Source organism: Agelaius tricolor, unplaced genomic scaffold (genome assembly GCF_023055355.1).
Source record: "Agelaius tricolor isolate 1412-34295 unplaced genomic scaffold, bAgeTri1.0.p SCAF_7, whole genome shotgun sequence".
Classification (NCBI taxonomy): Eukaryota; Metazoa; Chordata; class Aves; order Passeriformes; family Icteridae; genus Agelaius; species Agelaius tricolor.
The window spans coordinates 9,693,761-9,708,573 of NW_027269267.1; the positions used below are offsets into that span (position 1 = coordinate 9,693,761).

Sequence of the window (14,813 nt, forward strand, 5' to 3'; positions counted from 1 at the left end):
AAATGATCAGCTGGTCAGCTCAAAGCCACACAGTGAATTAGAAACAGATAAGAACCCAGCTGAATCTGAGATCTGTGATTAGTTTCTTTTGGAATTTCCATGATTTTCTCAAGCATGAGATGAATGTAACTGTTCTATCTCTGCCTTTCAGACTCTCCAGGTACAGGTCAAATACAATTATTAGGCACCTTGGGTTGAACCACCTACAATCCTGTGAGGAGATTCTGACTCCCTTAGCATTAATTGTGTTTAAATTAATTCACTTGACAGGCTTTGGATGAGATTTTACATTAAGCAGAGATCCTGTAGGAATTAGATAATTAATTAATTAAAGCCATTAATGAACAAGTATAACATAATAGAATTTAACAAATATTTTCTTTTCATTTTCTAATGTTTATTGTTGTCCTTAATATTTTTCTTTAGAAGACACTTTCAGACAATTTCCTGCTGTGTTAGAAGGATTTGTTACAAAAGAATTTCACAATGACCATGTTTGTCAACTACATTTTTCCAGATGACAAGTTTTTGTGTTAGAGATAAGAAGAAATATTTGTGTTACATATTGATGTAATCATTGCTACTGTGGATAAAGGAAACATCTGATACCAATTGTACTAGAAATCACTGAAAATAAAACAGCTTAAGTACCCAAAATTTCATGGCTTTCCTCTAGAACCTAGACCAATCCTGATGATGTTTTCCTTCTATCCCAAGTTTTAAAATGTTAGATTAGCAGAGAGTGATGACCTGCCAATTTTACTCCTGGTCAGCTGCTTTTCAAAAGGATAAAGCTTTTCCTGATATTGTGGAGATAAAAAAGCATGATAATAAAAAATCCCTTTTGCTGTCTTTTTTTTCCCTTTTATTTTATCCTTGGCACAAGGGCATCATACTTTTTTCTTTTGTGCTTTCTACCAGAGATGATGTCATTGTTATTACAGAACTGGAGACATGGTGATGCAAGTTTTTGGTAAAACTGAGACACTACACAAACCTCAATATTCCATGCAGGCATATGTGCTCAGCTTCTGGGAAACTGAACAAATAACACTGAAGCATTAATCATACATATTGATTAAACCTTAGATATATGGTACTGCAGGTGTGGGTAGCTCTGGGTTAGCTCTGATAAGCACAGGTTCTGTGTTCCTGAGACTTCCATAGGCAGAATCAAAGCCTGGAGTATCATCTCCAGTCCATGAAATCCATCTTTTATCTCTGATGTTTGTATACAATTTTCCATGGATGAAGACCTTTATAGGTCAAAGGATTACCTCCATTTTTTCATAGATCAGATGAGATTAATCTTCTCTACTTGACAAGGCATGAATTAGCTCATGAGTGATAGTTTATTTTATCTTTCAGATGAGTGTTAATTTTTTTTTTCTGACTGGATGTTTGGTCATTGGGTTTTTTCAAATAGTAAGAGGCTGAATAACATTATTTTACTTTTACTACTTTTAGTCAGCCTCTAAGCATGTATTATGAAATATCTCACTTTTTACCATAACCAACATAACATAGACATGTTTCTTAAATAGGCTCAGGCTCATATTGCTCAGGATAGTCATTCTTTAAAGTAGTTTAGCCTCTTGAAAGACCAGATTCTGAGAACACAGGACTGTAAATTCTCCTTTGGAAATGGAATTCTCAATTCATAAGACTGATCCTGTAACATTGTCAGTGGCCAAATGAGGCAATGTAAGCCAAGACACCACATCGGCACTTAAAAGGGGTGCACCAAGATTTTTTACAGATGGTATAGGAACAGAATTTTGCCAAGCATTAAACAGCATCATAAAGATACTTGTAAATGTTTATAATGATGCTTACAAATTCCATCTTGACCATTTGCTAGATCATGCTCATATTTTCTAATGAGTATTCCTGCTGACAGTATTGCTCCTGAAAGTAGGAGTTCTGTACCTCTGGCTGCCAGGAATAACAGATTTATCATTAGCTTATTTCATTTTTAAAATACAATGCTTTTATTCTTCCCACAGGCCCTCTGAGCCAGCACTTGGAGCAAATGAGTATTGTCCTCTGATGCAGTGATAGCTGCAAGTGAAAGCTGAAATGCACATTAAAGAATTTAAATGTATAATCTAATTTACAACTTTGATTTACATCTTTCAGAGTAACTTATCCAGTGAGGACTGGAGGTTTGAAGCAATTTTGGAAGGACAGGGTTTTCATGGCCCTCCTGCAATAAATGTGCCTGTAGGTGGAACAGTTCCATATCCACTCACGTTCAAGCCCATTGCTGAGAATGTAATAATGGTAAGAGAGAAATCAGTTTCAACATTTGAAAAGGATGCTCTCACCAATAAAATTATCACCAGTATCCAAATTATGAAAGTGTTTAGACAGTTGCTAATATTAAAGCATCTGCTTGAGAGAAAGAAAGGGTAATATTTACTACTATTTGAAGTAAAAACACAAATGAACTGACTTTGTAGTTAAGATTAGATATGATAGATTTCCCCACCAAATATTTTCATGTTTTCTTTATTTAATTTTCCATTATATTCTTCAATTCCACTCATTCCTACGGAATCCTTCAATCCTACAGTTATTCTGTAAAAATTCTGAACTTTTATCACAAAAATATACATTGTTATTCTGAGTTCAAATACTAATATTAAATTGTATTTCATTACCTAAATAATTAGGTAGCTTTTCTTATTGCATGCCTACATCAGAAAATAATTTATGTGATGAGTATTTTTATTTACAAGTTAATCCACCATTTCACAGCTGCTTTTGCCATCAGAGTAGTCACTATTCCAAATGCTAAAATGACAAGCAGAGAAAAGCCTGTAACACCTTTAACAAGAAGCTGTATTTGTGGCTTTGTCTGTGTCCCAGCTGGGAGATTTTGACTGCAAGTTGCTGTTGAAATATGTGAAATGCCAAAGATGAAAAAAAAATGTTCTTTGAAGCATGAGTAACCTTCTACATGCGTTACCAACCAAATATAATGCAGTTTAGGCACCCAGTATTGTAAAATTATTAAAAGCCAAAAGCCTTGAATCCTTTGATGACAAATGATTATGGAGAACATTTTAGCTGAATCACAAAATCATCCAGGTTGGAAAAGACCCCTAGTCCAGCTGTCAACCCAACACCACCATAGTTACCCCTAAACCATGTCCCAAGTGCCATATCCAGATGCCTCTTGAGATGGTGACTCCACCACTTTCCCTGGGAACTTATTTCAATGCCTAACTACTCTTTCAGTAAAAACCTCTTTCTAATGTCTAATCTGAACCTCCCCTGGCACAAATTAAGGCCATTTCCTTTCAACCTTTCAATTGAGACACAGAGAAGAGACCCATCCTTGCCTCACTACAAGCTCCTTTCAGGTGTTTGTAGAGAGCAATGCAGTTCCCTTGGGTCTCCCTTTCTCCAGGCTCAACCCTGTGCTCATAGGTGGAAACACTCAAGGAGCAAAGTTAAATATTATATGAGAGACAAGGAGGCATGAGATCATATGTTCTTGGAGATGTTTGTTTTTCAAGAAGAAGCCAAGAAGTAGAAAACCTAGAAATATGAAAAGTTTATGTTGTTGAATTTCATGGTTTAGAAAAAAATTAAAATAGAAGGTTTTGTTTCTCTGGTTTACTTCTTTGTTTAGTAATAGGTTTATTAAAGAACTAGGAAAGTCAATAGGAACCCTTTCTTGTAAGCACTGTGAGCCACCTAGATTTGAGATAAATAAACTGAAGTACAAGGGGAGCCAAAGGGGACTTGTACAGTAATGAAACAACTTCTTTTTTCTCCTTCTTTGTCACAGGGAAGGCTTATTCTGAGAAATGTTACAGCTGGAACTCAAAACATCTTCAGTCTTAAGGGAATAGGGAAGAAACCTCTGCCTCAGGATTGCATTGTGATAGAGTGCCAAGTGGGAAAGGTGGCTCATAAAATCTTATGGGTGCATAATTATACCAAGAAGATGCTAAAATACAAGGTAATTTTTTTGCAATAATATGACAAATATTTTTCTGAAAAGGACTGTTACATTATGTATTACAGTAGCAACAATTGCTATAATTGCAGATAGACTAATAAAATTCATGTGTCCATGAGAAAATGTTCTGTAAGTTCATAGAATATGGATTTGTTTATAGTCAGGAAATTTATGAGATAATGTATGACTTTACTGTGTGCTTGATGGGAAAAAAGATTTCTTCTTGTTTTACTCTGAGAGAACAACACTTCTACAGTTGTTCTCTGTTCATTTGCTAATCTTTGCTTCTCCAACAATTTGAAACCTGTGGCCAAGTCCATCAGTTTTGAAATCAGACAAGGGCCCTGAGAATTACTGGCTTCCTAAAATCTTCATAAAATATTGACTATTACATGAAAAGGACAAAAATTATTGTCCTCCTAAAGGAAGGATTGCAGCATGAGCTCACTATACGTGAATTTCTCATGGCCCAGTGGCCTGGCCCTGTTACTGTCTATTGCCCAGCTGTTGTTTCAGCAATGTTGGAGGAAGTTGGGAATGCTTTGTGTGTTTGCTGATAGAAGAGAAAATTCAGAGATAATCACTGGAGTTGTTGAAAGGCAATAGGTCACTGAGGAGGTTAATAAAAATTCTAAAGAAATACAGTTTTATTGATTTCCTTGCTCAAGAACATGTTTTTACTATTAAATATAATAATTATTTTTCATACTTTCCATTAACTATATTTCATAGCTCTGTTTGCACAAACATATTTTCCTATTTAAAAGCACTGTTGTAGTACTGAAATAGCATAATTTTTCTAATATGTATCTTGTCTGTATGTTTAATTTGGAAGTGATAAAACTATTTCTGTAGCATTCCTCACCTTCTGCACCTATGTATTGGATGCTATGACCCATGCCAGCAGAGGCAGAAGGTGCATTAGGGCAACAAAGATGAATTTCTGCTTTTCCTCTCAGCTGCAGAGAAATTCCTGAGCAGGAACATCTTGGATCTTACTCATGAAAATCCATATTTGTGACTCTATCATGGCATTTAAATCTAGAGTAGGTAGCATCCAGATATTATGGCCATACAGGGTTTGCCAGGATGGCTCCATCTATAGAAGCAATGCAGGGAGTGCCAGCTAGCAATTGTCAGCATCTGTAAATATATATATTTAGTTTTTCTTCTGTGAAAGGGTTGAAAATGGGACAATTACATGCTAGAAGATAAAATCTGACTAGCTCTGTAGTGTGGACTTGCAAAATGAGTAATTTTGTTCTCTATCTTGGTGCCAGTAGGTCCAAATTCTGCTTTATTCAAATTGAAAGGTAATGATTTGAACATAAGATATAAAGAGACATCATGTATATACCAGCAGCTGTGTTCTATAAAGTAATGATAGTTCATGCCAATGTAAAAATCCTTCCTTGGATGTCTTCTTGCTAGTCTCCAGTTTTCCAGGTTTCTACTTTCACAGGTCTATCTACATTTAGTAAACTTCATATATCACAGAAAGGTCCAGGTTCATATTCCTATTTTTTGACTCATTATCATCCCCAAAACAAAGTAAGAAGTGAATTTTTTGGGCATCACCAGCTTTGACATTTTTATTTCCAACAGTTTAATTTTTCAGGTGTGAATGCATTTGCATTTCTGATATATTTGTACTTTTATCTCTGGAAGAAGTGAATGTTTTTGGCAACAGCACTGTTTTTTCTGCTTTCCTATTTTGTGTGAACTCAATTTTTTTGTGCCAATGTAAGTGAAAGGTACAGAAATAACAAAGTTCAAAATGAATACATTAAAATTATTCATTGTATGTATTTTTCAGAAATATTGCCTTAAATGAATTTGTGATAGTTTTAACTATTCCAGGGTAAGCTGTGTCTGAGTGGACTTTGATCTCCTTGAGGGTGTTCTCTGGGCCCTGAAATTTGCTTTTGTGATGTGGAGGGGTTTTGTGCTTTTTTCATCTCTGTGAAATACTGCTTGACAATCCAACTGTGTGTGCTCTTTTAGCTCTGGGACCTTTAGGAGAGAAATGGTAAGGTCAGCTATTTCATGCATGTGTGCGTGTAATAAATTACTCAGTGTGAATAATGCATTTTCTGTGTGTGAGGTTCCTAGCCAGGAGCAGTTGCAGAGCAGTTGTTGGAGCAAGGTGGGCTGGAATTGCTGGCAAAGGCAGGGTTACAAAGGCTGCTGGAGTCTGGAAGCTGTCCCCTCCACAAAGCAAACAGTGTTAATCACTTCCAGCACTCTCCAGCAGATGTCATGTAGTGTCTTGTGCTATTGGAGTGAGCAAAGATCATTTGTTTGCTTTTATTTCCAAAACAGTCTGCCTGTAAATTAGGATTTAATCACTAAATCCAGAACATGATCACAGGTATCTGTAGTTATTAGAGGAATTTAGAAAACCTCCTCTAAGAGGCAATTGTGACCCACAGCCTTGTTGGAAATGCCAAATAAGCTTTATTTACTCAGATGTATGTAGCACAAAGGGCAACAGGAAAATGAAGTTATTCTAATTTTGTTGCTGTTGTTCATTCCATGCTGCCTGATTACTGTAATATCTGGGTAGTCTGTGGTGGAGCAGAGCACTGGTTTTGTCTTTGTTTGTGTTTCCCCTGGGAGCAGTTGCTGGCAGCCCAATAACTCCTCCTCCTGTTTAATCCAGCATCTTTGACAGTTTTCTGTATTGTGCTGTAGCTAAGTTGGTGATTAGGTAGAGGAAATGTTGTCAGTCTTGGCAGAGAGAGCAAAGGTAATACAAGAAGTAATAATTTTGGATGTTTTTTTCATGGGATCTTTTGTAATTTTGTTGGCTAATAAATATCTTCATTATTGGATTGGTTGGTTGATGTGCCCCATACACCCTGCATTGTTGGAGTATATCCACCATATGAAGTAATTTCTCAGAGATTAACTGGGATGCACATGATATTAAAAAAAAACTACAAGAATTTCATTTACTGAAGTAATAAACCTTAACCTTTATCAAGAATGGTATGAGATTTGCCAGTAGCTGACAAACATAATAATTTACAGGCATGTCCATAAACAATTTACTGCACAATGAATACTTAGCAACAAGTAATTTAGCTGAACTAATACTTGGTTAATTTTGCCTTGGAGGTGTAAATTTAGCTTCACTATTTCATTTTAATAACTGAATATATTAAACTGTAAACTTAACAAAAAAACTCATTTCATTAAAAAATAAAATTACGTTATATATATGCTGCACTGTTTCTCATATTTGCTGTATTTTTCTAATAGCCTGATCCAAAATGAGGCTACTACTGCAAAAGTGACTATTTAAAATGAAATTTAAGTCTGGAAGGAAGAAGAAGGAAATAATCCTTGCCTTTACTGCAGAAAGACAGCTTTTTTTTCTTCCAGCTGAATAATTTTTTTTTACTTTTCAATCATACACAGAGGGTTTATGTCTGGGGCAGCAATAATTTTTATATATGTGGTTTGATTGTCTGTGCAACCATTAGTGTGGCTCTAGAGCTGGGGAGGGAAGAAGTGCCTTTGCAATTCAGGGGAGGTCATGTGCATGGCTCCATCAGTCTACATTTAAAACTCCTAAGCAAAACACTTTCAGTGCTCACAAAGCTTTCCATGATTAAAAAGACAATTTCCATAAATTCCCTTGAAAAATATGAATGGTTTTATGAATTCTTTTCTACTGGTTGATGTGTAGTTCCTTAGGGAACTGCTGCCACTGTGCTCTTCCTGGATGGTTCTATGGGATTTTACAACAAATAGTTTTCCTTGTGATTAACTTACTCTTGGATATGAAAAAAAAAAAAAATCACAACAGAATTCATAAAGAATTTCTGCATATATAACATTAGCCAGAGAGCACATCCTTCTCTGATGATGAATTAATAGAAGGTGACTGCAGTGTAAATGGATTTTTGTGTCTGTAAAATTACATTCAAATCCTTCGAGAAGAGGAGGAAGTGTAAAGCATTTTTATGAAAATCCAATCTTTCAGTCTCATGACAAAACTTTAAATGCAATTTTCTTGTTTATTTATATAAATCTTTGTCAACTGGATATTAATAATTGTCTTATGTGTTGATGGCTTCTTCTAATGATACCTTTGATAGAAACTTTAGCTATAAAGGTGCCTAATTCTTTCAAGGCATGGTTTTGCAATAAAAATATAAAACTGTGCAACTGTTTTTCTCATTGCTATTCAAAATAATGTTATTAAAGTAAACTCTCCAGAGTAATCTCAAGACCCAGTTAAATTGCCTTTCAGGCTTGAGTTTATACAGACTACTAATATTTTATAAAATTGTAGACTAAATAGATAATGAAAAAAATGAAATCCCCTGTTTTTCAGTGTGTTTATGTCTATTCTCTATATATCCATTTTGGGTTTTTACAGTGTCACCAAGACAATGTCACAAAGGTTAGGTATTTGTAAAAAATGCCTCACAGTAATAAAATTATGTACCATAAACCTTTATTGAGGGGCTTCCTTGTTCAGCTTAACTGTTTGGTAATGTTTGGTAATGTATCTGAGATTTTCTGAGAATAAATTCTGTGCAAGTGCAGTAACCTGGTTGTTCAAGGTCAAGTTTATATTCTTTAACAAGTGGATCTGTGTATTCCATAATGCTTCAATTTTTATCTGTCCTTTCAATTTCAATTTCTTTGGCTTCCACTGTATCTACCAGAATTTCTGCAACAGGGTTCATTTCACTAAAGAAAAGTCATTCTTCTTAGCAATAATGAATGGTTCAAAGGCCTACAGAATTTCAGAATAATTGTAGCTGTTGCCACGTGTTTTTTGATAACTTGTGAAATTTTTAGATCAATTAAGGGCATTGTAAGGTTTTAGGTCAAATTTGTTTCTTGAAATGTGTTAGTGGTTTTGACAGGTGGCCTGGTTTAGGAACAAATCTGGATTATGTAGCATTTTTCATTATGTAGAACTCCAGATTGCTGCTCAACAGGCAGCAATTATTTGGGGAATGTCCTCAGTGGAATGCAAAGATGTTTTACTTCAGTGTGGTAACGTGCTGGTGGCAAAATAAGAGTGATTGCAAGAACTAAATGAGTTCCTAGTGACTCAGGAATTTGGAAAGTTTGCACTGAAAGGTGGATGAGGGAAAGTAATGGGGGCTTGTTTTGGAAAACTGCCATTCTTGAGAGTTTTGTGAAGAGCCTGGTTGTCAGATTGATCGGAGACTCCCACAAAGAACCACAGATCTGGTTCTTGCCTAGTGTCAAAGAGCATTAACTTTTTGCTAAGTAGAGCCTCTCAATATTGTTAAACAGACCTGAGAAACAATTTTCAAATGGAAACCTTGAATATATTACTGTCTAACGTTGTTACACTAAGACACAATGGAGTTTAAATATATTTCATTACGTTCTTCCATCCATTCATCACTTTGCCTTGAAGTTTTTTGAGTTATACTTCTTTGGTTATTCAACTCTGGAAAAAGTTACTGTAATTATGAAGTTTGGTTTTCCATTTCTGTTTATGTTAAATAGCCATATTACAGTTCTGCAGAATAAGTTTTCAAACCAGTGGCTGATAAATTAATTTTAAATTGCAGCATTTTATACATATACTCCATTTATATTTTCCGGCTGTGCGTAAATAATGACTTGATATATAAGAAAATGGAGACTACTATAATTTAAAAACCAAATCCTTGGGTTTGGATTGATTTGAGCAAATGTTGTGCAGGGTCACAGTGATAACTTTAATAATAATTTACATTTTAGCTCCATTGAGTTATTCTGCAGTTCTAGTTTCCTGAGTGATAGTGACATAACATATTTTAAGAAACTATTTATTATTTATTATTTATGCAATTATTTATGCCTGATAAATTTTTTGTGTTACTCAGTGTTTATCTGCAGATCTGCCTGTTTCTGTCAGTACAAATACTGTGTGTAAGTACATATCTCTGCAGCCCCACCCTTGGTGTGGCTTCTGGTTAATCTGCCTGTAATTGTTCACTGTTCTCTGGTTGCACATCAGGGCAGAAGCTGACACACTGCCTCTCCTACTAACTGGAAGAAGTAATTCCATATCTTGAGTCATTTTGAATAGCTTGTACATCAATATTATTTTTATTGTTGATAAAAGCACCCCAATTTATGCCCTATTTTCTTCCTTCAAAATGTATTTGCCTAACAGTAGTGATCCATAGAAGATCACTACTGTTTGTTAGGCATATTAAGGTACCTTCAGGAACACAGGGTTGTAGATTATTATAGGATATAAGGTTATCCAGTGCTACTTCTGTGACTAAAATTGTGTCCTGTTCTTACATATAATCATCATAAAAATGCACTTTAATAAGAAATAGCTCTCTCTTTGATATTCAGAACAAAGTTAACTTAAGGCTTACTGTATATAAATTCTTTTGTTTCTTCACTCAAATTTTTCCTCTGAACTTACAAGATCTTTGCAACTACTTATTGTTGTAGAAATCGGCAATTTCTGGGCTTTCTCCTATGTGTACTTTTGAATTCTCCAACTTTTTCACTTTCTGAGTATTCCAGGATGTATTGTTATTTTGTAATAAACCTGCAGTTAGCAGAGACATGTTATGCAACATTATGCCATATTAGAATCACAAATGTCTGTGAACAAATGAGAATGAGTCTCAGTATGAATTCTAATATTAGGATAAATTGCCTGTGTGCATGGGCAAGCTTGGGCATGGACTTTTAGTATCCATTTGTCATTTGAGGCTGGTCATTTTAATTAGTGTCAGTTACAGAGGTGATAAATCACGTGGCCATTGGAGCAAGACAAAGTTCTATTTATGGAACACATGAGAGGTACCTGGTGAGTGGTGTCTGTCACAACCATAAACCTTCCCAGGAGGTTTGAAGTGGGAGACTGAATTGTTGTGACCACTGCTTGGAGATTGGCTGAGGTGTGAGGAACTTAAATAACAGAGACAAATAGGGTTGAGAAATGAATGGGGGTGGTACCTCAATAAGATGGTGAATATTTGTGTTATAGCTCTGGAATAGTGAGCAGCTTGAGGAATGTGAGTTTAATGACTGCAGTTGGAAAGGTGGCAGCAGACTGAGGTCAGCATCAGTTATGTACAAGTTTTAGTGAGCATCTGATCCCAAAAGGTTTAATCTGATGCAGGACAGGGAAGGGAGAATTCTTTCATTTCTCTTGATACAGAATCTGGATTCAAGCACTGTAACAGTGGCCATGTGTGTACTGACATAATTTCACTGCTTATACACAACCTTTTCCTATTTGGTTATACAGTTGCTTCCTTAAGATTAAAAATTTCATTTTAAAATTAGCTTCTGTTAGTTCACTACTCTGAAAAAGTGTCCAGAATTTCACTTGAATGACTGAAAATCAAACTTCTGGTCCATATTTACTCATCAGCAATCCAGAGGCATTTCATGTTTATTATAGTCAGCCATGCCAGTAGTGTTCCTTTTACATTCAAATATTTTGGTAGAAATTTATTTGGTATTTCCAGTCCTTAATAAAAACTGAATTACTCTACCCTTCTGCTTTTTATCCAATTTAAATGAATCACATTTATCCTACTTCTGTTTCTGTCTCCATGTTAATTTTTCCTTAAATAGAAATCTCATTTTAACTAATCTTATTTCTATCCCTAGTAATTTGCTGTCATTATTATTATCCTAGTTGTATTTTTAGGTACTTATCCTTCACTCTTGTGTACATTCATTGTAAACTGAAATGGAAAGGTCCATAAATGTGGGAGTGTGACCAATTTATTGTATATATTTTCATAAATTAATCTTCCCCAGCTTCAGTGTGTAACAGCCCCACCTTTCCTATGTTTTGCTTTTTGTGGACAACTTAAAGATTTTTTTTCTGGTTATTTTTCTCCAAGTGCCAATTCAACAAGTCCTTTCATCTGTCTCTTTTTTAGCCTTTTTTTTCCTCTTACCAAGTAGTCTCTTCCTATTCTTCCTGGTTGCTGGACTTTTAATATCCAGTTTGATATGTAGATTTATTGGGAAAGAGAAAGGCTGTTGCTTTACATGTTTTTTTTAAATCTTGGAATAGAAATTCTGGATTTAGAAGAACCAGCACTGAAAAAAGAATTACAGTAACATAAATACCACAGAGAGGGAATGTGTTGTAGGCAATGATTGTCTGTATCAGAAGAAAAGATGATTTAAGAATATGCTTCTTTTCTACAGAAAATAATAAGAAAATATATTTACTTGAAGAATGAATGTGCATCTAATGCTGTTAGTGTTGCAAAAGAAACTTTTGTAGAATGCAGGTATCCACTTGGATGCTGGACAGGCCAGCTCTGCCCAGGGATACCTTGGACCTGAACACCTTTTTCACTGATGCCTTTTCCTGGCTTACCTAAAAACAGAGGCCAGATAGAATTAAGATAGTAAAAGCAGATATGTTTAATGAAGGGCCTTCAGGTGCATTAAGGGCAGACAAGGCCTCCCCAAGGAGCTACACCCAAAATGGACCATGGTCATGAGCTCTTCAGACAGATACAAGTTTGGTCCATTTACATATCAGGGGTTAAGCCTCCAATTACAGCTTCAGGTAATCAAGTCATATTCCCCCAGTTTGTCCCCCTCCAATTCACTTTTGTTTCTACTTTTCAGGGCCTGAGGCAGTAGGGTGTCCTTGAATTTCAGGCCTAGAAGGATTGTTTTGTCTGACCAAAACATGAAGACAGCTAACACTCTATATAGAGTTTAGAGACATATACTAATTCAGTGCAGAAATTCAAAAATATAAAAGCTAAAATCCTAAGGCATCACCATGAGCAGCTGCTCAGAGAATTCCTCTGTAGCAACTCTGTGCAAGAGAGAAAGAAATGAGATGCAAGTAAAAAATACTCTCCCTATATTCTCCCAATGAGCTTTACAGTTTGCAAAAATCTAAATTCTGCATGTGAAAATTCTATTGGTCTCTCCATTGCCCCAAGAGTTACCATGCATGCCCTGCGTATGTATCATTTACAAAATGTGACATATCAAAAAGCACAGTTTAGTATCACTTGAGGTCTAGCAAATGATGTTAGAATGACACTTCAGATTTTGCTTTGCTCTGTCTATTTAGATGGATCATTACTGCTGAATCTCTTTGTTATTTTTCAAACAAAAATGTATGTAAAATATTAAGGGCCTAACTGTGCAAATCTCTGCATATGTAAGCAGTTCCATGGTCTAAGCAATGTATTTTTGATCATGTTGAGCAATGACTTCAAAATTTGTACTTGCTATCACCTGTATACACCAGCATTTCTCTTACAGTGTGTATTCTTTCATTTGCATAAAATTTAGGACTTGCTGATACCATTTTTTTTTTACTCTCCAAAGCAGGTAGAATGCATATTGTCCCTATGGTGTTCTTGCAACAGTTACTGGCCTTTGATGAATTTTCCTCTCTGTGATTTGTCTTCCCCAGGTGTATTCCAATCTCTCAATGCTGAGTGGTGCCCCTGATGTGGCTGTCAACCCAGAGGACACTGCTGCTTACACTTTGAGTATATCTCCCTGCAGACGAGGAGTCTTTCAAGGTACTATTTAGAACTCAAATATATAAAATATCCCTATAAATTAGCAGGTTAAATCTCCTTACACCTAATGCTTGCATCTTTTCTGCATAACCTGTCTTCTGGAAGTAAGGTTGTCATTACTGGTGATTCAGGTTTTTAAGCTGGCTCATATTTTTATTTTTAAAGGTATATTACTGCTAAATGTGTGGTCAGGTTCTTCAAAAATGCCAGCATATGAACAACTTTATGAATTTAATTGGTCCCATGAAAATCGGCTAAATAGGAAGTAATGATTTCTGAATTATCACCAGGTTTGTAGATCTAAATTTAATTTTCCAAAACCTGTTTAATCCCTTTAGATATGTTAGCACTACTACAACCAAAGATGTAAAGGCAGAGACCAGAATTTGATTTTTTCCCTTAATTAATGTTCAGTCTGTTGACCACAAGGCAAGAGTACATAAGTAGAATTCAGTGAACTTGGTTCTTTCTTTGACATTTAGTGGAGGCTAGGGAGATCTAAAATTAATTGTTCATAACTTGCATCCATCCATGTTTAAAATGGTATTTTTATGACACAATAGCAAAACTCTGGATATTTTTAAACCAATGTCAGCATCCCATCATTAATGTTTTTCCTGATTTTCTTTTTTAATAACAATTCAGATTTATAATTTTTATATGTTTGGTAATGGTTCTAAAATTCCATGGTGCTCATTATTTAGCTCATAATGGGAAAAGCCTGGTTTTGAGAATGAAACTGTACAATCAGTCTTTGCCTTCCCTGTAGGGTAACTATTGTAGTAACTCTCAGCAGAGAAAAGTACAAAGGTGTTTGGGAGGGAATTGTGGAAACAGAGGAGATCATCCTAAAGGAACTGAGTAGCACTCAGGGAAAGATTTTAACTTCCCAATAATGGATAAATATCTCCATAGAAAATGCTTATTGTGTGTAGTTTCAAGTTTGTGGGTTCCTAACTCCAAGCACTCGATTCTTCTACATTCTTGGACAATTGAGATTAATGACAGCTGTTTTCTTAGCATTAAAAAGCTATTAAATCTTGTCCCTGAGGATGTCAAACTACTTTGCTCCTTTGGCCTTTTGTTTTTAGTACCTGATATGTAAAACCTAACTAATAATGCCATCTCAATTCACAAGTGACTTGTGCAAAGAAATTAATACCTGTAACAAGGCTTGGCCTTGAGCCATAGGAAGATTTCAGTGCCCTGATCTGTAGCCCTGAAAAAAAAAATCATGCTTCATGAATAGGAATCAGTTTTCAATGAAATTGTAACCATCAAAAATGTGCACCAGGAAATATTGAGGA

The 14,813-nt window shown here is 35.4% G+C and overlaps 1 protein-coding gene across 1 annotated transcript in view; it reads left to right on the top strand.

Moving 5' to 3' along the window:
• CFAP47 (cilia and flagella associated protein 47) overlaps nt 1-14,813 on the top strand; it is a 263,505-nt gene that overhangs the window by 117,099 nt on the left and 131,593 nt on the right. The window contains exons 47-49 of the mRNA XM_071430336.1: nt 2,140-2,283; nt 3,800-3,973; nt 13,395-13,506. Coding sequence (XP_071286437.1) covers nt 2,140-2,283; nt 3,800-3,973; nt 13,395-13,506 — 430 coding nt within the window. The remainder of the gene's footprint in view (nt 1-2,139; nt 2,284-3,799; nt 3,974-13,394; nt 13,507-14,813) is intronic.